The sequence below is a fragment of the Arctopsyche grandis genome, chromosome 4, assembly GCF_051622035.1.
Source record: "Arctopsyche grandis isolate Sample6627 chromosome 4, ASM5162203v2, whole genome shotgun sequence".
Taxonomy (NCBI): domain Eukaryota; kingdom Metazoa; phylum Arthropoda; class Insecta; order Trichoptera; family Hydropsychidae; genus Arctopsyche; species Arctopsyche grandis.
This window is the reverse complement of record NC_135358.1, coordinates 29,319,547-29,343,840: the sequence shown is the minus strand read 5'-3', so window position 1 is coordinate 29,343,840 and position 24,294 is coordinate 29,319,547. Positions and strand designations below refer to the sequence as shown.

At 32.2% G+C, this 24,294-nt stretch overlaps 4 protein-coding genes across 5 annotated transcripts in view; 1 reads left to right on the top strand and 3 right to left on the bottom strand.

Annotated features, from left to right (window-relative positions):
- Positions 1–24,294, bottom strand: part of LOC143911118 (lysosomal dipeptide transporter MFSD1-like) — a 356,706-nt gene that overhangs the window by 71,383 nt on the left and 261,029 nt on the right. The gene's annotated exons all lie outside the window — the stretch shown is intronic.
- The window catches only part of Hs3st-A (Heparan sulfate 3-O sulfotransferase-A), a 218,540-nt gene that overhangs the window by 1,794 nt on the left and 192,452 nt on the right, over positions 1–24,294 (bottom strand). For both annotated transcript variants that reach the window (XM_077429874.1, XM_077429875.1), the window contains exons 4-5: positions 4,859–5,027; positions 3,207–3,569 (exon numbers count right to left, since the gene is read on the bottom strand). In XM_077429874.1, the coding sequence (XP_077286000.1) occupies positions 3,207–3,569; positions 4,859–5,027 (532 nt within the window). The remainder of the gene's footprint in view (positions 1–3,206; positions 3,570–4,858; positions 5,028–24,294) is intronic.
- On the top strand, positions 14,120–19,011 carry LOC143910292 (farnesol dehydrogenase-like). The gene is made up of 6 exons (XM_077428698.1): positions 14,120–14,377; positions 14,504–14,663; positions 16,078–16,204; positions 16,278–16,410; positions 18,158–18,325; positions 18,396–19,011. Exons 1-6 carry the CDS (start codon positions 14,246–14,248, stop codon positions 18,444–18,446), a joined length of 771 nt encoding a protein of 256 aa, XP_077284824.1. The 5' UTR covers positions 14,120–14,245; the 3' UTR covers positions 18,447–19,011.
- Positions 19,592–22,557, bottom strand: LOC143910291 (uncharacterized). Its single transcript, XM_077428697.1, has 2 exons — positions 20,047–22,557; positions 19,592–19,959 (listed from the first exon to the last, which is right to left on the bottom strand). Exon 1 carries the CDS (start codon positions 22,418–22,420, stop codon positions 20,273–20,275), a length of 2,148 nt encoding a protein of 715 aa, XP_077284823.1. The 5' UTR covers positions 22,421–22,557; the 3' UTR covers positions 19,592–19,959; positions 20,047–20,272.

Below are 24,294 nucleotides of genomic sequence, written 5' to 3'. Positions count from 1 at the left end.
TCATTGTCGAATCAAACCAAAACAGACGCGATATTATTTAGTGTTAGAAAGCATAAACCAAGTTCAGATCTAAAAATGAAATGGCAATCAGTAATAAAATATTTAGGAGTAACGTTCGATAAAATAATGAGATGGGCACCTCACATTGAGGCAGCGAAATGCAAGGCGATGCGGGGTATATCCTCAATATACCCAATATTTAATCGCCATAGTTCTTTATCAACTTAAAATAAAATAAAATTATACTGCGCGCTCATATTACCATTGTTAACCTATGCTTCACTTGTATGGAATAACGCCTCCAATACTAACCTTTCCAAGCTCCAAATAATACCAAATAAATCCCTAAAAATAATTTATAACACACCCATGTATACTAACTTAAAAAAACTGCATGCCGTAAATAATATTCCGTTATTACTAACAAACTAGCCAGTAGATTATATGACATAATCACTAATAACCATACTAACACACTTGTGAAGAGTCTCGGTGATTACAACAAAATGTCCATACCCTTCAGGTATAAACACAGATGATCTAAACACAAACTGCTTTAGATCGTCGACTTTAGAGAGTCTTTAATTAATATTATGTATTAGATATATTATGATAATTTATAAGAATTTTAAATAAGTTTTTGAGCTCTTTTTCCTAGTATGCTGTACATTAACATTAGAATAATATAATACTATGATTACTAAAAAAAAATAATTAAAATTGCAAAATAGAAAATGATCAGTAGATCAGTAGCTATTAAAATATATATAAGATGTATTGTGATCATATTTTAGTAATAATAAATAGCATTTAAAAATCAAATATCAATTTAATCATTGAAATCTATCCAATTGCACACAGTGAGAGTTATTGGTCGATTAGTCGCGATACCTCATTGGCTATAGACCGTTGAGTCCTGACCGCTGATTGGACGATGAGACCCACTAATTAGCGAGCACCGTTCGTCCAATCTCTTTGTTACACTATATGTATGTAATACAAGATTGAGTAAAACTTTGCACATTAAACATACTTTACGTATAAAATTTCACGTCGGAAAAACAACACAAATATGCATATTAATTTGTCAGTGCTCAAGTAAGCCCCCAACATAAAATAAAAACGAAAACAAAAGGCGAGGTTCTTAAAAAAACGGGGCCTCCCAACACACATTTGAGCAAATAAACGGGTTTTGCGAGCATAAACCGACCCCCATATTTTCTTATACAACTTGTTTTTTTTTCTTCATTTATTAAGGTTTCTGTGTTTTTAGTACGAAAATATTCACACTACGTGAACTCGGGAGAAAAAAATGTAATTTTTATCCCCCCCCCTCCCTTTGTAGAACCTACATTTTTCGAATTATGAAAGCCCACGCGAAAACTTTTCAATTTAACGGTGACGTGCGTTTAATTTTATTTACTTTGTTTGCCTTTCGCGTCGCATTCTTACGCAAAAGCTAAGTTTGCGACATTAATTACTGGAGAATTTTATCAGATTGCTCGAAATATACATACATACATATGTACATAATATTTACATACTCAATATCTAGTTTTATATCAAACAAACTGTTGAGAAGTCATTTACACAATTTATTTATAGAAATTCATTCGAAGCAAACAGTATACTAAAAATAAATTTTCTCTCCTGTAAAATTCATACATACATTACATACATATTAAAATTAACAAAAAATAGTAATTTTTTTTTTCCAATTACGAGAACTATGTATGTATGAAACGTTTTTTTATTTTATACATTCGAGTTGTAATAATCCTGTTTTAAGACCATATCAAAGATAAATCTGTTTTCAATTAATTTTAGTAATTGAAATAAAAAATCGTACTAAAAAAATTCTATATGATGTTTGACATTTTAACCATTTGAATACGTTAATCGAGCTATTTTCGAAATTGCTCGATACTCACTTGTCGAGCTATTTCCGATACAAATTTCGATTTCAATTTCAAAGTACATTCACTTTACATTAATAAAAATAACATATTTTTGATGTTCCATTTAAATTATTAAGAACAGACATTATCCAGTACTTTTAGTGGTTAAAATTTTTTGTCGTTGTCATTATTCTTACACTTTTCAACAGAATTCGTAATTACGTAAACATATTTGAGCTTATAATTCTCAAATTATTTCCATGTACGTTTGTATTATAATTATTTATAATATGTCCATATCGGTCAATTTGTCACACGAATTGGTTGGCCATGTTTTATATTAAATCTATATTATTGTTTATAATTAAAAAATAATTGTTTTATTTACATATTTTTTCTTGCGGCAACGAGTTAAAGTAATTACAATGTGAGTTTTTTATATCATTAATTTGAATAGTTATACTCATTTGATGGATTTGCAGATAGGTAAGATAAGTATTTCCCACATACATATGTTTGTATATTGTATATGAAATTAATTTCACAAGCCTTGAGTATAGATGAAGAATAATTGTTGAAATAAATTGGCCGCTTTTACATGTCCCAGTTGTTTAGTTTTAACGACATACTGTCTAACATAACTTAACGAGCTATCCCGTTTAAAAATAGAAATAGCAAGTCCTTTTTACGAATTTACCAGTTACAGAATTGACCCACACGGGACGGAGAGTAAACTAGAGACCCATAAAACCACCAACATTTCGAATGTAAAAGGCCGTACATACATATTATACCAGCGTGCCAGAAAATAAACAGTCAAAGAATCGCTCGTACATCTTTTGAACGTTTTACTGCCCAATACAAATTCATAGTTTCAACTCTTTCCAATGTATTCCATTCACCACTTGTGTGCATAGTCAAAAAGTTAAAATGGTGTTAAATTAAAAAAAAAATCCCGATTAAAAAAATTTTTAATACGCTAACCATTTCCCGTATGCGAAAAATAATGTATTGCGTGTCAACTATCGTAATGATCAAAATTACTTCATTTCAACTACAATATTTTCGACTTCCGCAAATGTTTCGACTGCATGAATGTACCAAAAATACACACCGACAAAATTTAATTGTTCTATTAAAAAAGCGACAAGGTCATACTATAAAAACCGTGTTTTGAACCTATTATCATCCCTCAATTTATGTTGTTTTAATAATTATGAATGAAAAATGTGCCACTAGCAATTTGCTCTGCCGAACTACATTTATACTTGAAAAACTAGACATTTATACTTGAAAAAGTTATCTCACCTCTGGTGTAACAAAGTAGCTGGGGCTCTTCTCGATAGTGATCTGCCCCTTGAAAGAATGCGGCATCTTTTTCCTATACCAGTCGAGCCCCTTGGCGTAGTTTTCATCCCTGTCGAAGAAGTGCACCTCACCGGCAGCCTTCTGCACCATCGGATGCAGGTACAACATTTCGAGCAGGGCTCGCGTGCCACACTTTCGCACCCCCACGATAATAGCTTGAGGAAGACGCCTCGCCGTTCTTGGAAACCGCACTCGATTCCTCACCACCAGGGGATGGTTTATCAGCAAATTGGGTCTCGCCGAACGCGACGACTCGTCTCTTCCTTCTGACATTCGAGACTCGCTCGCCCCTGAACTTGCCACCTGAAATTCAATCGGTCCAAAAATTTTAACCCTATACTAGTAACCCTTTCAATTACATCTACAATGATTTCAAAATCATATACGAGTGTCGCTTTTTTATATACATGTAGCTGATTTTTTTTTTATTTTTACAGAGAAACCCAGTAGTGTCATTGGGGAGGGGGGGGGGGCAGCCGCCCAGCAATTGTAAATTGGAGTAATTGAATTTAAAAACTCATGATTTCAACTGCAATCAAGAAACTTGCAGTTTTATTTCAATATTATTATAGCTCGCGGGCTATTTAGATTGAAATATGGGACTAGTTTTTCTATTTTCGTGTTGGAATCATAGGAAAAAGGAGGTGGACAAAGCAAGTGCTGGAATGGATCCGATAAAATGTAAAAGGAAGATGGGTGGACACAATTTAAAAAATGTGTGAGGGGAGATGGATGAAAGTTGCGCAAATTTAAGCGCCACCAGATTTAGAAAGCCCGGGACTGTCGCTCCATTTGCACGGCTCTGTGTAAACAACACGGAGATTAGTAAAGGGCGGCGGTCAAGTTTCTATTGCCCACAAAAAATGGTTCACAATTGTCAACTTTTTTTGCTCTCCTGCTTTGATAATAGTAATTTACAATAGTGTAGGATTGGTATGAGCGGTATGTGATGCAGGGTTGGTATGAGTGGTATAATGTAAGGTTGGCATTATTGTTATGTGACGGAGGGTTGGCATGCGTGCGGGAGACGCTAGCAATAAGACATATAATTTATCTTATAAAGAATAAACTACTTGTTCTTGTATAAGCTGCATTTTACTTATTTCCTATCAAACATCCTTACAAATAATCCCACATATTTTGGGGGCTCGTCCGGGATTCGACGGATTTGACGGGATAAAGAATTCCATAAGAGCTAACCATTTTTTGTAGGCAATGGAAACTTGACCGCCGCCCTTTATTGATTAGCTCTGGTGACTCGTATTTGCATTTTTTCTTGACTCTCTGCCACCCTTACACCTTTAACTCTCACGTATAATTGTTTTTGTCAGACTAACTTATGAATAAGTAACGGCTAGATATGAAACCGCGACAACTGCCTCATGGACCACACGGGGACACAGGTCTATAAACCGGGATATGTCCCGGTCTACCGGGACTTATGGCCACCCTATTACTAGTAACTAGAAACGAACTATATGGAGAATGTTTCAATACCTCTCATCGAAGCTTTTGCCAATGTTCTCCAGGGCAGGAAATGGATCACAAATTAAAAAAATTATACTCTCTGAGGATTTAAAATGAGCCGTTACCTGTAAACTGTAAACAGCACTGTCGTACAACACATGAAAAGTGAGGAAGAGTGAGATGAGAGTGACGGAGAGGAGGGCGGCGGCCATCTTTGGGCGGGACACCCCAACCACCAGCACGCAGTCGGACAAGTCGCCCTCCGGAGGCCGGATGGCCGACCGGGGCAACCATCTAAAAACAAAACAAACACATGTACATACTATGTATATTATATACTAAACATACCTAAGACTGAGGTTACTCAATGTGCTCTTTTAGAAGCATAAAACTTTTGCTTTGAACTTGTGACTCACCAATTGTACAAACATACATACGTATCAATTCAAAACGAAAACCGAATGGATATTTTTTTTGGTTAATATAGTGACCCTACTAAAATCCTTCACGAAATCATCATATATATAATTTCGCTATTTTGTGTGTGTGAGTGTGTGTGTAAGATAATGATCGCCGTACTATAATAGTCGTTTCGACTCCACATACACATGTACGTCACAGCTAAAACGCTGTCAACAAAACGTATAATACAATACGAATATAATCACAAAAGAAAAAAATTCTATAAAACTTCTAAAATGTTACCAATGTTTCCTCTAAGTGAATATTTATTATCAAAAAATGTATTTAATTAATTAATTAATTTTTCTATTGGTGTTTTACATTTTTTATATGTAGGTAGATAGTTTTTACCATTTTTTTTCATATTAAACAATTAAATATAAATATTAAATTAAATATATTTAAAATCTATTTGAAAAAAATTTGACCGCGTGCGGATCGAACACAGGACCGACACGTTTCTTTTAATTTTTTATTATTTAACAACTTATATGCCAACACCCATGCGATGACATTTCATCGGGTACAACACTAGTTATATGTATAATAGCGCTATTCGGTATGTCTGTCTGTGTGCGATAACGCTCGCCGTTCTATAATAGTCGTTTCGATTCGTCACAGTTAAAAGACTGCTAAAAAACGTACGAATATAATACGAACATAATAACTGATCGAGAAAAAACTTCTTTATATACTGTTTGCTACGAATGTTTCCTCTAGGGCAATAGGCTCAGAGCATTTAGCGCCATCTATTGGAAATTTATTTAATTAATTAATTTTTATATCAGTGTTTTATATTGTTTATATGTATGTAGGTAGGTAGATAGTTTTTACTTATAATACACCCTGAAATTTTCATCGGGTCTATGAATATATTAATCAAAATTGCTTACGTCACGCCATATAAAATATACATAGCGGTAATTTACCAATTAAATAAAAATATTAAAAAAACACCGTTGAAATGTCAATAGGCACAATACTGGAAAGTGGTAAAAACATTTTTTTTAAATAAGGGAAATAGTCTCTCGGTGTGTTTAAGTATGAGTATGGGCATGGGTATGGGGTTTGGGTATGTGTGGATGTCCTCTGGATTTACATAATGTTACAATGTGAACGGTTCACTTGTGTCAGTGAACTTTCTGCAAAATAAATGTTTGCTTTGAACCCTGGGCCATAGATTTTTCAGTATGTAAATGTAAGGGTCGGCTCTGGTATTTACCAAACAGTTACTCTCTACACGCGCGCTATAACTAATATCATAAACAAAGGGATCAGCTTTCCCACCTACGTACATGCGCAATATTGCGTATTATATTACGTGTATGCTATATGATATAATTACGTGTAAACATATGGTTTTCGATTCCAAACATTACATTTTCTCGATGAAAAATACCCGTCTGGCGACTCGCTCTGACTTCACTTAAAGGTTTAACGAACGAGGAGAGCTAAAGAAAAAAATAGATTCGACTAATTCCTAAAAAAGATTAGGAAATTAACAGACGTCCGTTTTAAGAGAATATAGTTCCTATTAATTAATTAATATAATATCGTAATTGTTTTTTTTTTTTATTTAATATTATACATACTTTTTATAGTACGTGTAATTAGCATAATTTTACGGTTGAATTTCGATATGTATTGTATAAATACATAAATTCAATAAATTACATAACGTTTCGTACTACGATACGCATAGGGTTTCTGGACTCGACTCGACCCGGCCGGGTAATGACTTAAAACCCGGCTTCGGGATCCGGGCTTCAAAACCCGCCGGATCCGGGTATTTATGTAAAATTTCAAGTATTAACGTAAAACTTCAAAATTATTTTCATTCGATACATTGAAAATATCCAAATATGTATGTGTTATTTATAGATTCTAGATCATATATGAATCATGAACCATGATTCATAAATGATCTTATTTGTTCGAGAATTTGATTTTACGCCTTTGGAGTTCTGAGAAAACTGCGAACAATGGAACGGATTTTGCAAATACTGAAAATAAATAACGCAAATTTATTTGAAATTTGGCTAAATTTAGAACTTCACCCATATACTATTCTAAGACTTCAGAGTGTAATAAATATCGTTTCAACATTATCATCATCATCATACCTGATTTCGTTAACGGTAAGAACTTTATTTTGATAATTTCTTGTAGTTATTAAAAAAAAAACAGTTTTATTCTTGACCGAATGTACATAAGTATAGTTTTCATTACATTTTTCAGAAAACTACAAAATTCTATAATACTTATGTCATCATCATCATCATTTACAGCCATTCGCCATCCACTGCTGGATGAAGGCCTCTCCAACACGCTTCCACTCGTCTCTGTTTTGCGCAACACTCATCCATCTCATTCCGCACATTTTCCTAATTTCGTTCACCCATCTTCCTTGCGGTCTTCCTTTTACTCTTTTGCCTTCTCTCGGGTACCATTCAAGCACTTCTTTTGTCCACCTTTCGTCCATCCTCCTAGCTACGTGACCCGCCCATTGCCATTTCAATCTCTTCACTCTATCCACTATGTCCACTACCCTTGTCATATTTCTCACCCACGTGTTCCGCTTCCTGTCTTTCCTCGTTATGCCAAGCATACAGCGTTCCATACTTCTTTGAGTGCATTGGATTTTATTTTGCATCTTGGCGTTCAGTGTCCAAGTTTCACATCCATACGTCATCACTGGCAAAACGCATTGATCAAAGATCCTTTTCTTCAGGCAGAGTGGCATTTTTGATTTAAAAACAGCATTCATCCGTCCAAATGCACTCCACCCTAATTTCATACGTCTCTTTATCTCTTCATTTTTACTACCAGACATGTCAATTATTTGACCTAAATATAAATAATTATTTACTACTTCTACTGGTTTATCATCTAAGGGGATGCTATCAGGCATGCAATAACTATTGAACATTAGTTTAGTCTTATCTACGTTAATTTTTAATCCTACTTTTCTACTTTCCCTGTCCAGCTGTGTTAGTCTGATAAGTAGGTCAGCTGAATCACGAGCTACTAAAACTATATCGTCTGCGAACCGAAGGTGACTCAAAAAGCGACCATTGATGCTTACTCCGGCTGTATCCCAATCCAATTTCCTGAAAACTCCCTCAAGCACCGCATTGAATAACTTGGGCGAGATTGTATCTCCTTGTCTTACTCCTTTTCCTATGCTAAATCTATCTGTACCTGAAAAAATTTTAACCGAAGCTGTGGCATTCTTATATATTGCAGCTAACAGTCCCACATAGGGTTCCGGCACTCCCTGTGTTTTTAGAGCGTTAAGTACTGCATTATGACTAACTGTATCGAAGGCTTTCTCATAATCGACGAAACCTAGGCACAATGGCCGTTGATATTCGTTGGCGCGCTCGATTAGTTCGCCAACTACTTGGAGGTGGTCCATTGTGCTGAAATTTGCCCTAAACCCTGCCTGCTCTATAGGTTGGTTCTCGTCGAGGATATTCTTCAGCCTTTCTGTAATAACCTTCGTGAAGAGCTTGTAGACCGCTGAAAGTAGACTAATGGGTCGGTAGTTCTTGATATCGCTTTTGTCGCCTTTTTTGTGTATTAAAATGATAGTTGCGTTATTCCATCCTTCTGGTATAACTTGGTTCTGGATGCATTTGCTGAAAAGCCTAGCTAAGATATTAATTAGGGGGGGGCCGCCACATTTTAGTAAGTCAATGGGAATATTATCTTCCCCTGGGGTTTTACCGTTCTTTGCAGTTTTTAGCGCGGCCTCTACTTCGCTAGGCAATACTGCAGGAACCCTTTGGCCGTGTGTCGATTCCAGAGCGGGGAATTGGCCGTTGTCGTTCTCGTATAGTTTTGCATAGAACGTGTAAACTCTGTCTATGATTTCTTCTCTATTCCTAATTATTACTCCGCTCTCTGATCTGATTGCGATCATTTGGTTTTTATACTTATGTATAATGATATTAATAAAGGGACAAAAAATCACAGATTTGCTAAATATGTTGATAATATTGGTATACCTCTGGTGAGATATAATTGATTTAAGAATATTAATATTGACCTGTATTTATTTTTTAATTAATTTTAAATTATTTTTATTTGTTTACTAAATGTTTTTTATCACCTTCTATAATATTTTTCCAGAATTGTATAATGAGACAAAATAAAATTTGATTTTAAAATTTTTAATTTTGATTTTGGACCCGGATCCGACCAGGATCCGTCGAGTTTTCAAAATATTGGCCCCGATACGCAGTTGTTACATGTCCTGTAGGTATTTGCCGTTCCTATAGAAATTCCCACTTCAAAAGCCTTTATATGCACATAAATATGTATGTAGATTTTAAATATGAATCGACTAGTAACTTTTCAACGTTATTGTGCAAAATCAACAATAAAGTTGAATAAAAATATCAATATCCTATAAAATATGTGAGATATTTTTGGGGGAATTTGTCGAAGAAAATTGGAAGGATAACCCGAAAAGAAGCGAGATGTCCTTTGCCCAAAGTGCTAGCGTAAAGATGGTGATTGATTAGTTTCCTGTCGTATAGGCGTAGGCGGGAAATCCGCCCACGACTCGCGTAGAGGCCCACGCTTTCAATGCTATCAAATTCGAAGGAAGTTCTGTAAAATTATTTAATCCAATTTAGACTTAAGTTATTTTTATGTTGATGTTTTCAGAAACGATAAATATAAATATATGTATATGTATGTGTATATGTATGTACATATATTATAATATTACATATTATAATATATGTACATATGTACATACTAGAATAACGTATTCTCGCCAGGTCTCAAGTTTTCCCGGTTTAGTGCACTTGTAAGTAAAATAACACTAAAGCATTTAAATAAGATAGTACTCGGGTGGTTTTCGTCTAACATTAATAAACGTGTGAATTTTTAAACATACTACCTTCATTGTAAACCTAAAAATACACTAGTGTGAACAGTCTAATAATACGTAATGTCGCAAACTATATGTAAATCTAATCAAAATACTTGTAATATAAAATTTACATATATATTTATGTACGTACATATAAAATGGACACCGAACCGAGTAAATTCGGATCAAATCAATTTGACCAAGGATGCTTTAATAAACGAAAGTTTTAAATAGGCACTTTGCAGAAAAGCTCCGAGTTTGTGTAAGCTTCTCGAGCAAAGTTCGCAGTTAACTTTATAATTATTCTCGATATTCCACTCAAGGAGATTTCAGTTAATTTTTACGCTCTTCAAATAAATTTCGCTCTCAAAATATTTTGATTTACAACAAAGTTTTCTCCGGCCCTCAAATGTAATATATTTTAGACATTCAAAGCCTACGGTATGGTTTATTGATTTTTCACTTTCGTGAGCTATTTAGATTGTATATTCACATTTTCCGGTTTTGTTTTGATGTTTCTTTATTTTTTTTATATACATACATAAATACGTATGTTGGTTCTGTACCTTTTTATGGAGCCAGAGCTCGTTCTCTGGCCAAGAAAGTTTCAGGTGAACTTTTTCAGTATTTTGCAGCAGCTTTCCTCGTTAAAGCTTCACAGGCGTTGACCGGGTTTTATGGCTTTTGTTGTGATGTTTACACTCAAAATTTACGATCTCACTTAGAACGAACGAAGCTAGCACGTTTTTATTAAAAGTCATTAATAATCCCGTTTCAATTTATTATAGTATAAGAAAATGCAATAAAAACAATATAATTCAGCAATACATATAATAAAAATAATATTATAAACATTAATGAAAATGCATTGTAATAAAAACATTGACCTTGAATGCTTATAAAGCATGACGTGTTCAAATTTATCTAGCCAATTTTCAATTTGCTAGCCGTATGTATGTAATTTTACAATTAACTACATGTGTATTTAGCTTTCTATACCCTATATAAAGGTCGTTTCATTTTTAGTAAGTTCTTACTTTATTTCCACATGTAGTATTTAATATGTATGAAGATATTAGTGGTTTTTTTTTGTGACATTTATCAAGAAATATGTACATGTATATATATATTATATGTATGCGTATAAATATTGTAGTTCATAATTCATTTTTACGTACAAATAGTTTGAAAAATAGTCATCGTAATAACACAGAAGTGATGACTTTTTAATGAGGTCATGTAATCACACCAAACACAAGGTTATATAGATATGTATTTATGTAATGGTATTATGCATTAAAAACATCGCCTTGACATTTGAAAACCATTCAGCGATAATTTTAAACCATAGTTTGATTATAAAATATCTGGTAACCAAAAAATGCTACATAACAAACATTATGCACGTTGATAAAAAGTACCATAACGATAATGATTTTTTAATATTAAAAATGCATTACTGCAAAATAATGACAAATAAATGCACTAAAACCAAAATTTAATATATATACATACATATGTATGAATAGATGTACAAAAATAAGCAAAGATATGAGTCGATTTCGTCTTTGAGAGATTTATAACTATTACATTTTGTAGACTCAAAATTTTTAAATTCGATTTAGATTAAAAACGTTGGAATTTTCCCACAAAGTGCATACCCACAAGAGTAATCATACACATATATATATATATATATATATATATATATATATATATATATATATATATATATATATATTTAGGTATATAAATCGTACTATTCACGGTTTACGCAAAAAATAGCCTTGACAGTTCAAAACCATTCAGAGATAGCTTCAAATCATAGTTTGATAAATAATTGTGTGCAACGAAAAAAATTGTTAGACAATATTATAAACAGAATGATCTTTCATATCAGTAATAAGGTTATATTTAAATATTTTATTACGGGAATTTAATTTTAATATAAAATCAATTATTTTTCTAAAATAATAATAATAATATTAATAATAAAAGTGTATATAAAATATATAGTATAAATATATGAAATTAATTACTTAATTCAAACTAAAAAACCATTAATGCTAGGCTTATGTAAGTGAAACTCATGTGACTAGCGATATATTTGATTATGAAATAAGTATTGACAATTTATTATAGTTCGATAAAATGTGATAGTGATTCCAGACATACTGGCGGTGTATTGTTGTTTATTAGAAATACTATTGGTTACAATAATTTTAATGTATACAAGATTGAACGGGAATTTTGGACGATTGGCGTGAATGTTACAAATAATCGGGTAAGTATGTTTATGTTTTTAGTTTATCGATCTCCAAATGGAAGTTCTGCAAGGTTTTTCAATATGCAAGGATCACTGATCACGTTCTAAAATTACGTAAACAGGCGCCTGCTGGGGCGCAGGCGCTGGATTCTGGTATACATATAATTTCGAAAGAGACAGTATATACATATGTTTTTTTGTTCTTGACAGTCAATGTAATAAAAAAAAAACAAACGTGTATTCAAATAAATTTATATAAAATAAAACTATTCAAATAGATTTAATAAAATGTTTACTATTAGATTAGTCGTGTTTAAGCGGTTTATATTACAAATACAAATAACGAAAAATCGAAGCCGCGTAAAACCACTAGTATTGACTAAGTTTGACCCACTGAATTTTAATATGACTTTGATTATTTCTTGGTTTGCTCATGTTTATGAGATATGAGCAGAGAGATGTAATAAGAATAGAGGGGCCCTTACGAATAAATAATTGTTGTCAATTTTACGCGGTTCGTCTCTATAAATACGCTACATCGCACGGAATACGAATAAAATGTATCCCATATTGTTTATTGTGTGTTTTTGAATGTATTGTGCAATTTTTACCGATGCTTGCCCATCTTGCGAGTAATATAAACAAACAGAGAAGTTTTTATCGGACATACGTCAAGCAGCAAGCGTCAAATACGACTGATGCTAAAATTATTTAGATCTGTCCGTGGACAGAATGTCACTTGACAACAAAAGAACACCTAAAGCCACTTCTCTTAATATTACATTTCTCTGGATATGAGCGTTTAAAAGAATGCGCAGTTGTTTTTTACTTTTGCGGTCTGTAACTCAAAATTTAGTATTTTTGTGTTAAAAATGAGTATTATAATTAGTATGCATATATTTTTGGATTGCGGTGCATCCGCTCTAAAATCGCCAGACAAATTGAACCACAGATTAACGGACGGCTGCTTTAAATGCAATTCTCATCTTATCGAATGATATATTGCACATCAGATGACGGGCAACCTTTCGATGTGCACAGATGCAATTATTAAAATTGAGTTGGATCTTTCTGGCGAGTTTAATAAGGCAAGATTTCGTCATCTGATGTGCAATCTATCATTCGAGAAAACGAGAATTACATTTAAAGCTGCCGTTCTGTTAATCTGGATTTTAGAGCGGATGCACCAAACCCATATTTTTTCTATTGTATGCTATTTTTTATTTCTTTAAAATACTTTTACTTTAAAATACTTTTACTTTAAAATATTTTTTCATTTAACTACGATTATACGTATTGGTTTTCTATTTTAATATTTTTACATACCTCATTTTAGCTTCACTTACGATTACAATTCAGGAAAAAATTTGCCTCTTATCCGTTCGTTTTCATACTTCACCTCTTCATATTCATCCGATCGCCATATTGCTCATTTTGGTCATCAGTATAAGTAAATGTATCCTCCGCCATTACGATGGAGAAAAAATATGTGCCTGACGTTTATCCAGTTTTTTTTTCACTTACACGTTCGAGCGGTAAATGATACGGTTTACTAATTCGAGCGGTAAATGATACGGTCAAGGTACATTTCTATTGTATACCTAAAACCGCTGATCCCGATTATGCGACCATCGATCACGTCATAATTTGGTTAGGCTCCATCAAAAATAGCAAATGATAAACGTAATGAAAAATAAACGTAAATACAGCCAAAAATTAAATATAAAACAAAAACACACCATGTATAAACAAACAACATGCTCGTTTCAAGTTCATAAAAGTAGTGGGGCTATCGTCGTACAGATTATTCCACACCACTCGCTTGCGGCGATCAGATACATAGGTACATTTAGTAATATATAATATTGGGCAATAGGAATACAGATTATATACAACATCATGGAACGTTGGGTCGGTAAAGTAGCTGTAGTAACTGGAGCCAGTGAAGGGATTGGAGCTGCAATATGCAAAACATTAGCAGAAAAAGGAATGATCGTCGTCGGTTTGGCGAGACGATCCGAAAAAATCAAGGTTTTCATTTATTTACTCGTTACTTAACATTATCAATCAAGTGATTTGACACGTTTGAAATTTTGTGGCAATATCGAATATATATTTGAAGGTATGTGTATGTGTATACATAAATGATATTTGCAGGAATTGGCTGCTACGACTAATGGAAAATTGCACGCAATCAAATGTGATCTTCAAGTAGAGGATGAAATTGTGAAAGCTTTTCGTTGTATCGAGGAAAGTTTTGGTGGGGTAGATTTGCTTGTTAACAACGCTGGCGTCTTGAGCATGTCGGGTCTCGTAGGTAAATTACATATAATCAATATGTTTGAGTTCTCGTACATACATATATTCACATATCTCAATTTTTACTATATGTATCTATGTACATATATACGTAGTAACAATAGATTAAGTTTTTTGATCATGCGAAAATTCTATCTCGAGATTTTGACTGATTCGAACTCAGAATCGATCACTGATCACATTTTCATAATCTGGAAAAAATGTGTGTGTGTCTGTGTGTTTGTGTTTGTCTGTATTGTTGTGTATTTTGGGGATTTTTAGAACACCGTTCGTCCTATGGAACTGAAATTTAGTATCAGTTGCTGAAATTCTTATCGATACGACGATCATTTTTTCAAAATTTTAAGTTGACCAGAAATGGTATCTCCCCTTTTACATAGGTGTCCTCTTTTTTTTATTAAGTTTATTGTGTTCAATTATCTCTCAAACCGCTCAACAGATCAGATTGATTTTTTTTATATGTAATAGAAATTATAAATTTCATACCTGAATGTTTTATTATTATCTTAACCTCAACCGGAAGTAGTACTTTTACTATAGAGAATCGAGTTTTTTAATGTTTTTCTTCTGAGAACCTTTTAGTTTATTGAACTGAAATTTCATATTTAGAATTTAAGCTTAATACCAAGTTATGTATAAAATTTGGTGAGCATCCGTTAACCGGATGTGGCAGTTTACTCTTGTTCAATTTTTCTTCCAGTATCAAGTATAATTATTGTATTAATTTGATAAAAAAAAAAAATCACAAAATTTAATAAACCGGAAGTGGGATTTTTTCCTCTTAAAAAATCAAAATATTGTGACCACGTGATTTTTTCACACCCCTGCACGTATCTTATTTGTATACTTTATATACTAACTTAGAGTTGATAAGGTTTAATCAGAATTCACAAACCGGATGTAGTAATTTTTTTTAAAACAATATTTCATTATTTTATTTTGACCGTTTAAATTATTTGTATTTTCTTGATATTTAATGTCTATAAATATTTTAAGTGATTTTAATTAATATAAAAATTTGAACAAAATCCGACAACCGGAAGTAGAACTTATGTCTTGTGTAAGTTTCCCTACATTTGCGATCAATTTGTATTAAAAATGCTCTCATAATCGGTACGTGTGAACGTGTATGTACATATGTTTCATTATCGAATTTTGTTTTGTAACCTTCTTATATTTCTCAAATACACTGATTTGGTCAAAAAGCCCTGGGTTGGTCACACCCGAATTTTTTATCATTGGGTCTAAAATTGCAAGAAAAAAATTATTTATCTCAATCCTCTGGTTTCCAAAGAAGAGTACCCGTACTCCCAGGGACGCGTGACGGGTCATTTAACGACTCGCCAAAAAATATTATTAATGGCGGAAAAACATATAATTTTCAAATAGAAAATATGTGCGTAAATTTGCAGATGGATCAACTGAAGAATGGTCTCAAGTGCTTAACACAAATGTATTAGCGTTGTCTATTTGTACCAAAGAAGCGTTGAAATCAATGAGAAAAAGAGGAGACGACGGCCACATCATACACATCAATAGGTTTTTACTTTACTTCATATTTGTATTATTCCACGTAATACTCGATTATTGATTTCTTTTTCATTTTAAACAGCGTGGCAGGACACAGAATTTTGAATAGCATAGATAAACTTGGCATGTATGCTGCGACTAAACATGGCGTAACAGTGCTCACTGAATATTTAAGAACGGAGTTGAGAAACAAGAACAGCAAAATTAAAATAACCGTACGTATACATGTACATATCTACATACATACATATGTCAGTGCTTACTTTATACTGATGATCTTAAGGTTTTCCACCCTATCAATAGTGTATCGGATTGCTTAAAATTACAATCCGACATTGATACAATATCCGAATGGTGTGGTGTAAACCTTATGTATCTCAATATTTCAAAATGCTTTTCATTGACACTTTCCAGAAATCATAATGTTATTAACTTAATTAACAATATTAATAACGAAGACATTATAACGAAAAACTGTGCCAGAGACTTGGGTATTCTAATAGATTGCAAACTATCATTTAATGAGCATTTTAACCATATAGTCACTAATTCATATAAGCTATTAGGATTTATCTGCCGAGTTGCAAAGCCCTTTAAGAATCCGCATACTCTAATATTGATAGTGAAGAAGCTAATCTGTGGTTGATTTGCTTCTTCACCTTCATTGTCATTCATTTTTTGTTTTGTTTAATTTTGATATATTTTTGTAATTTTTCTTTTTTGTTTTCTTATATTACCATGTGGTGCTCACTGTACATGGAATATTATATTTTTATTTGTATTTATTATTTTTTTGTCTCACTATACTGCTTTCTTTTTTATATTTTATTATGTATGTGTGCCAATTTAAATAAATGAATAAATGAAATGAATGAATGAATATGTATGTAAAAGATTTGTATAAAATGTGAGAGTATTTCAAAAGAAAAATCGAAATAAATATTATAAAAGTGGGAAAAATCAATGATATCTACGTACATATGTGAAATATCGGTCTCCGTGACGAGACAGAATGTTAAATTACAGAAAACGCAAATATCGGAAGGCAAAGATCGAAAATCGAAAGATCTTAAGTCGAAAGATCAAAAAAAATGGTGCATGGTAAACGGTACATACTCACTTAATTTGCGCGAGCAGGATACAACAGGAACAAAAGGAACAGGCTTTTCCTCCCGTATTAATGTGCGCGCGCAGAATACGGAAGGAAAAGCGTGTTCCTCTTGTTCCTGTTGTACCCTGCTCGCGCAAATTGAGTCAGTATGTACGCGAGTATGTACCGTTTACCATGCACCCTTTTTTTTGATCTTTCGACTTAAGATCTTTCGATTTTCGATCTTTGCCTTCCGATATTTGTGTTTTCTGTAATTTAACATTCTGTCTCGTCACGTAGACCCATTTAAGAACACATGAACAGTAACGAGTTAGTTAAATATTTTGAGTTTGAAGAGATAATAATTTTTTATTAATAAACCAATGTCTATGATATGAAAAACCGGTAGGGTTTTGTGTCAAAATAATGCAATTTCGAAAATTAAATCCGAATAATTGCACTGGTTATTCCTTCAAGACATTACGATTGATACACCTTGCAAGCTCAGTCATAATATACATACATACATGTATGTATTTATCGCAAAAAATTGGTTCATTGATAAAAATTAAAAATGTATATATACATATATGTATATATACATATATGTATATATACATATATGTATATAGACATATATGTATGTATGTATGTAAATATGTACTTGAAATGAAAAATTAGGAAATATCCTAGACGATTTAGCTTTTAAGCGGGTCATATAACTTCTCAAAGCTCTCAAATCGCACATTGAAACAAAAATCAATGTATCGATTATGTAATGCTAAGTTTTGTCTATGTACATATGTACATATTATATTTAATTTAATTTGTAAATATTTTTAAAGGGTTTTGTTTTATGATAATAATTTCAGAGCTTGAGTCCAGGTGCAGTCCATACAAATATGGCTGTGACTGGCCTAAAAAAAATGTTGAACATTGACGTGCCCCCAGTAGACCAATCACTTCCAGTTGCATATCTAGCAGCCCAGGATCTGGCCGATATGGCTGTTATGATAATCACGGCAAACCCGAACATTGAGGTAAATCAATTTATTTACAAATTAAAATCTGCGTGCAATTACTGTAATAATAAACATTACATTATTTCAGATGCAAGAACTCACCTTGGAGAGCATTGGAAAACCTGATTTCGTGGATTGAATTTAAGGTGTATAATTTCATAATAAAATTTATTTACATACTCAATTTGTGTGAAATGTACAAATGTTTTTTAATGCTTATAAGTTAATTGCCCTATTAACCGTCCGTTGATAACCTTTTCAAACTAATCAAGTAGCAATTTGATGGTATTAATATTATGATCTATATACACATATACACAGTGGCGGACTGGGACTGAAATTAGTGCATGCCAGGAGTCAAAGGGGGCCCACCCAGGGTTAAAAAAAATTGTCCCCCCCCCCATATAACAAAATTTTCTTCTTTCCATCACGCTAAAAATCAAGGGTAAAAAATAAATAAAATTTTCAAAAATGGGAATAAACAAACTTAAGTACAATAAAAATGGCAAAAGCAAAACAGATCCATAAATTACATTGCATATTTCTTTTTAACCCTTGTCTTAGGTAAATGGCTTTTACTTTCGGTAGAAAACAATCAGGGACGTCATTTCAGCTTTTTCTTGGGGGGCGCAGGCAAAGATTGGTCAAATTGAATAAAAATGGAAAATATTCTTTGCATACACCTTATTGAGTTATAAAATATGAAAAAAATAAGCTTATTTATAATAAAATAATTATAAAAAAATACTATGTAAAAAAGTGAAAAAAGCGCCGCAGGCGAAAGTTTTTTTCTAAAAATCTTCACATGGTCAATAAAAATCGACCATCAAACTGAGTCACTAAAAAACTATCAATTAACTTAATTTCTACCGACTGTCTTTTCACTTTATCTATGTATATACATACATACATATGTACGTAATAACAATAGATTTGTGATCATGCGAAAATCGGGATTTTGGGGAGGGGGCCCCTATCCTATATTTCTATATACATGGATGTGTCTAGATTACGAATAGATTTTATATTCGGAAACTATTTAAAATTGTGTATTTAAATCTTACTATATCGTCGAAGTATAATCGAATGTTATTTTGAAAGTATGAAGTAAATTTAAATCGCAGGTTGATGATGAATCGTCCTATCAAAATTGTTTTAAGCAATTCAGTTTATATTATTCACGGAAATTTGTTTATTCCCATTTTTATTTCAGTAGGTAGTTGTTACATAGGTATATACATTGTCACGTTCCAGGGAGATATTTATTTAATTTTTATTTTTATTACTTGGTTAACCAACCAAGTTTCTTTATTGTTATTAAAATGTTACAGTTATCTTATATTCTAGATATATTCGAAAACCGATAGATAATGGAACTATGATTTTTATAATAGGAGACACGTAGAACTATTTCACTATAACTTTCGTTCACTTTATTCTGCTGCTGTGCTGATCGTTAATTGAGGACGCGTTCTCGGAGTATTTACGATGACGACTGTCACTCTCTGAGTCGATGATGATGACTGCTCTCTCGGAGTCTTGATGGTGATGACTGACGACTGTCATCTGCGGAGTCGATGGTGAGGACTACCTCTATCGGTGTCTTGATGGTGATGACTGACGACTGTCATCTGCGGAGTCGATGGCGATGACTGCTCTCTTGGAGTCTTGATGGTGATGACTGCTTTCTCGAGTCGATGGTGAAGACTGTCCGTCACTGCGGAGTCGATGTTGATGACTGACTAATGCGATCGAATGGCGATCTATATAAATGATTTGTTATCTTATGGGCTGGGTACATTCCTGTGTTATCTGAATATCCTATTACAGGAATTTTTATAGTCTTGTTATTCACGTATATGAGCGTGTGAAAAGTACATTTGATACTGTGGGAACTAGAGTGATAAGCAGGGTACATAACACCCCCATTGTTAAGAAACTTATTAATACATAAAAATTAAGAAGTTAGCCGCTTATGGCATTTAATATTTCTTCTCTAGATCTAATTTCTGGTTCGATTTGAACTATTTCTACTTCGTTTTCTACGTTATCTCGTGTTTTTCGAATATACTTTACATTAAATCTTTTCTTATCTCTAAAACATTTATAAAGATGAAAACTTATTTTAACTAGCATAAGTATAACAATAGTAATGATTATTCCATAAATTAGCTTTACAAAAAATGAGGAATGCTTTACAATGGCTGGCTGATTTTGATAGTTTTCTAATTTATCGTTAAATTTTTCAAATGTCTCTAGGACTTTCTGAGTGTTTGTGTTATCTACATTTATTAATTTTATAGGATCTAGTTGATGTAAACTATAATTTGTTTTTCCTATAACACAACATTTATCATTTATTATATTTATATTTGACATTGGATTTTCATATTCAGTAAAAATGTTATTATCAGCATTTAAACTTATTAAGCCATTATTCGTTTTACATCCTTTATCTAACTTTATGATTCCTGTTTGGAATAATTCAACATATTCATTCTTTTTATTCTTACAATTAATTGTTAATTTCTTACTTTCCGACAAGGTATATAGCCATCTGTTGTTAGTTAATTTTTGCCATAGGTCTATTTTACCTTTAACATTTCTTGTGTTACAATATTCAGGTATATTCTTAGTAACATCTTTTAGCAATTTTGTTTCACAATGTATTTCACTTAGTGTGGAAAGTATATTTAATTTATTACATATAAAAATTTGATTAATAATATTCTTACAATTATTTTCTAAATTATCAAAAATAGTATAACTCATATCGTCGACTGATACTCCAATGTATTTATATGTTGGTATTATGAGTGAGTATATGTCTGTATCTGTATGAGGTATAGGTAAAGGGTAAATTTTATATAATTTATATTTATTTTGTTTTAATTTAATTTTTACTGTTGGTTTACACCACAATATTTTATTTGTTATTCGAAATTTAGGTTTATTACCACGTTCAATTATTTTCCTTTTCGTATTTATTTCCGCATTAGTAGCGTTATTTATTTTTATAATCAATTTATCTATGAAAATATCTTTTAACATTTTAACGAATCCATTTTTAATATTACGGTTAATTCCGTTTATTTTCCCTTTAACTTTTATTTTCACCTTTTTATTTTTAATTAATAGATTGCACAGGAAATCATCTTCTGGCAATTTCATATCAATAGATTTTATTTTAATATCGCAATTAACAATTTTTTCATTGTATACGAATAAATTACATTCCTGCGGCTCAGGAATTTTAGGAAAACATTCCAATGACTTTTCAATTTCGTCATTACATAATTTTAATTCAGGTGATTTAATTTCGATTTCAAAGTTCTCATTATTTATTTCGGGAATAGAAATATTATTTTTATTTTCAAAATTGTCTTTATCTTCTTCATTTATAGGATCGTTTGTTTTATTTTCAAAATTTTCATCATTCATTTCGGAAATAGGAATATTACTTTCATTTTCAAAATTATTTATTTCCGTAGATATTGATATTGGTTTTAATTCGACTTTCAAATTATCAATTCTCAATTGTTGATCGGTAGTATTGAGAGTAGTACAAAGAGTTTCATTATTTTCATTTGCGTTGACTAAATAAACGCCTTCTTGATTAAGTTCGTCATCGATAATTTCGCTTTTTATTATCTCCGGATTTGTTATTTCAACTTTTGTAATCGTTTCCGTTCGAGGTTTTACAATATAATTATTTAGAATTTCGTCATCCTCATTATCTTTGTTATTATTAAGAAGATCAATTTTTATCGTTTCGTTGATAATAAGTTTGTTTATTTTATAACAAATTTTAGCCTGATTAATTTCAAAGAAGTCAGCGCCAATTATGCCGTCATATGTGGTATCGATTTCGTTATCTTTCATAATGTATACCTTGTGATGAGCAAACTCTAAATTTAGATGTACGCTTCCTATTGATTCGGATATTGAACCTTGGTTAATACCTTTAACTTTGATTTTATCGTTTTTATTATAAATAGTTTTTTCATCTAAGCACGATTCTTTTATTATGGAGATCCCTGCTCCTGTATCAACTAGAAAATCTCTAGGAATAAATTTGTTATTATTTTTAATATCAATTTTAATATGTTTCATGGGGTTATCGCTCGGGATTAAATTAAAACAATAAGAGTCATTAACTAGTCTGTTCGATTGACTCGGGCTTCGACGGACGGAATTAAGTTTAAATGATTGACCTTATTTTTATCTCTTTGTTCTTTATTTTGCCGTTTGTAGCAATTCTCAAATGTGTGTCCTTTTAAATTACAATAAGTACATGACTTTGGTTGGTCATAACTCCTGTTATTTTTATCGATTTTATTATAACCGTTTTTATTTTGATCAGTGTTACTGTACTGACGATTTGGTTTAAAACCCGCATTGTTTTTATTATTATATCCATTTTTATAATTATTATTATTGTTGCTAAAATTTTTATGTTCATCATTATTTCTATTATTTTCCCATGTCTTGGGGCGCGTCTCAACAGAGTGGACTTGTCGATTTCTGTCTTTATTCTTGAAACATGTATTGCTTGAATGTCCTTCTCGACCACAAATGTTGCAATTTTTGTTTCTTGCAGTATCAGTCTCTATTTCTAGAGCTGTTTTATACGCATCTAAGAGAGTTTTTGGGTGAGTAGAATAAAATACTATCCGCGTTTGTTGACATTTATTTCCGTGAATCATCCTTTGAAGACTAAGTTCGTCAATTAATTTTATTTGTCCGTTAAATTCGTCTGCTTTGGACTTGATGTTACAATTTTGTATGCTTTTAATAAGGGAATTTGTCGCGGTTTGAATACGATTCATAAATTTAGTTACGTCTTCGTCATGTCGTTGCTTCAATTGTTGAAGTTCCAATAATAATGTAGAGTAATTTTTATGGGGACTATAATTTCTAACAAGCGCTTCTTTTATACTATTGAAATCTCTAGTATTTATATTCGATATAATTATTCTTGCAGATCCCGTAATTTGAGATACAATGTAATTTAATAATATTTTACGTTGGGACTCTGATGCTAATATGAGAGCATTCTCACAGTCATCGATGAATTCGTACAATGGTATTGAACTACCATCATACCTTTTTATGAATTTAGTGAGTGTGTTGAAGTCTATTACTTCCTGAATCACAACTTCACCTTCACTATCCTTTTTAGGAGGCATTCTTAGAATTTAAATATCAGCAGCTAAGTTTATATTGTGTGTGTTCGTGTAATGTGTGAAGTATCAGAAGACTTACACTAATACAATTTCCATATTGATGTTGGTTGTTCTTGGTCTCGAAAATCTGGGAAGGTCCTTGCGAGGTTGTAGGATGTAGAATCCGCCGTAACTGCTACGTTTTTTCGCCGTTGGTTTAAAATTATTATTTTTTTATTTTTATTAAAACTGAACTGTACTTCCGAACGTCACTAATTCACTCAAGAGCAATAAATGCTGATTCCCTCGGGAATGATAGATACTAAGATCTTATCTGAATAGCTACGTTTTTTGGAATGTTTAAGTTCACGAAATTTATTAAGATTTAATATCTTATTTAGCACTTTCACTTTTTAGGAATTTTTCCTCTTTTTAAAACTTTCACTTATCCTTGCACGGATATTTTTAATTTAAACCAATTGACTCATCCCACCGCTGCCACCAAAATTATCATATGTCACGTTCCAGGGAGATATTTATTTAATTTTTATTTTTATTACTTGGTTAACCAACCAAGTTTCTTTATTGTTATTAAAATGTTACAGTTATCTTATATTCTAGATATATTCGAAAACCGATAGATAATGGAACTATGATTTTTATAATAGGAGACACGTAGAACTATTTCACTATAACTTTCGTTCACTTTATTCTGCTGCTGTGCTGATCGTTAATTGAGGACGCGTTCTCGGAGTATTTACGATGACGACTGTCACTCTCTGAGTCGATGATGATGACTGCTCTCTCGGAGTCTTGATGGTG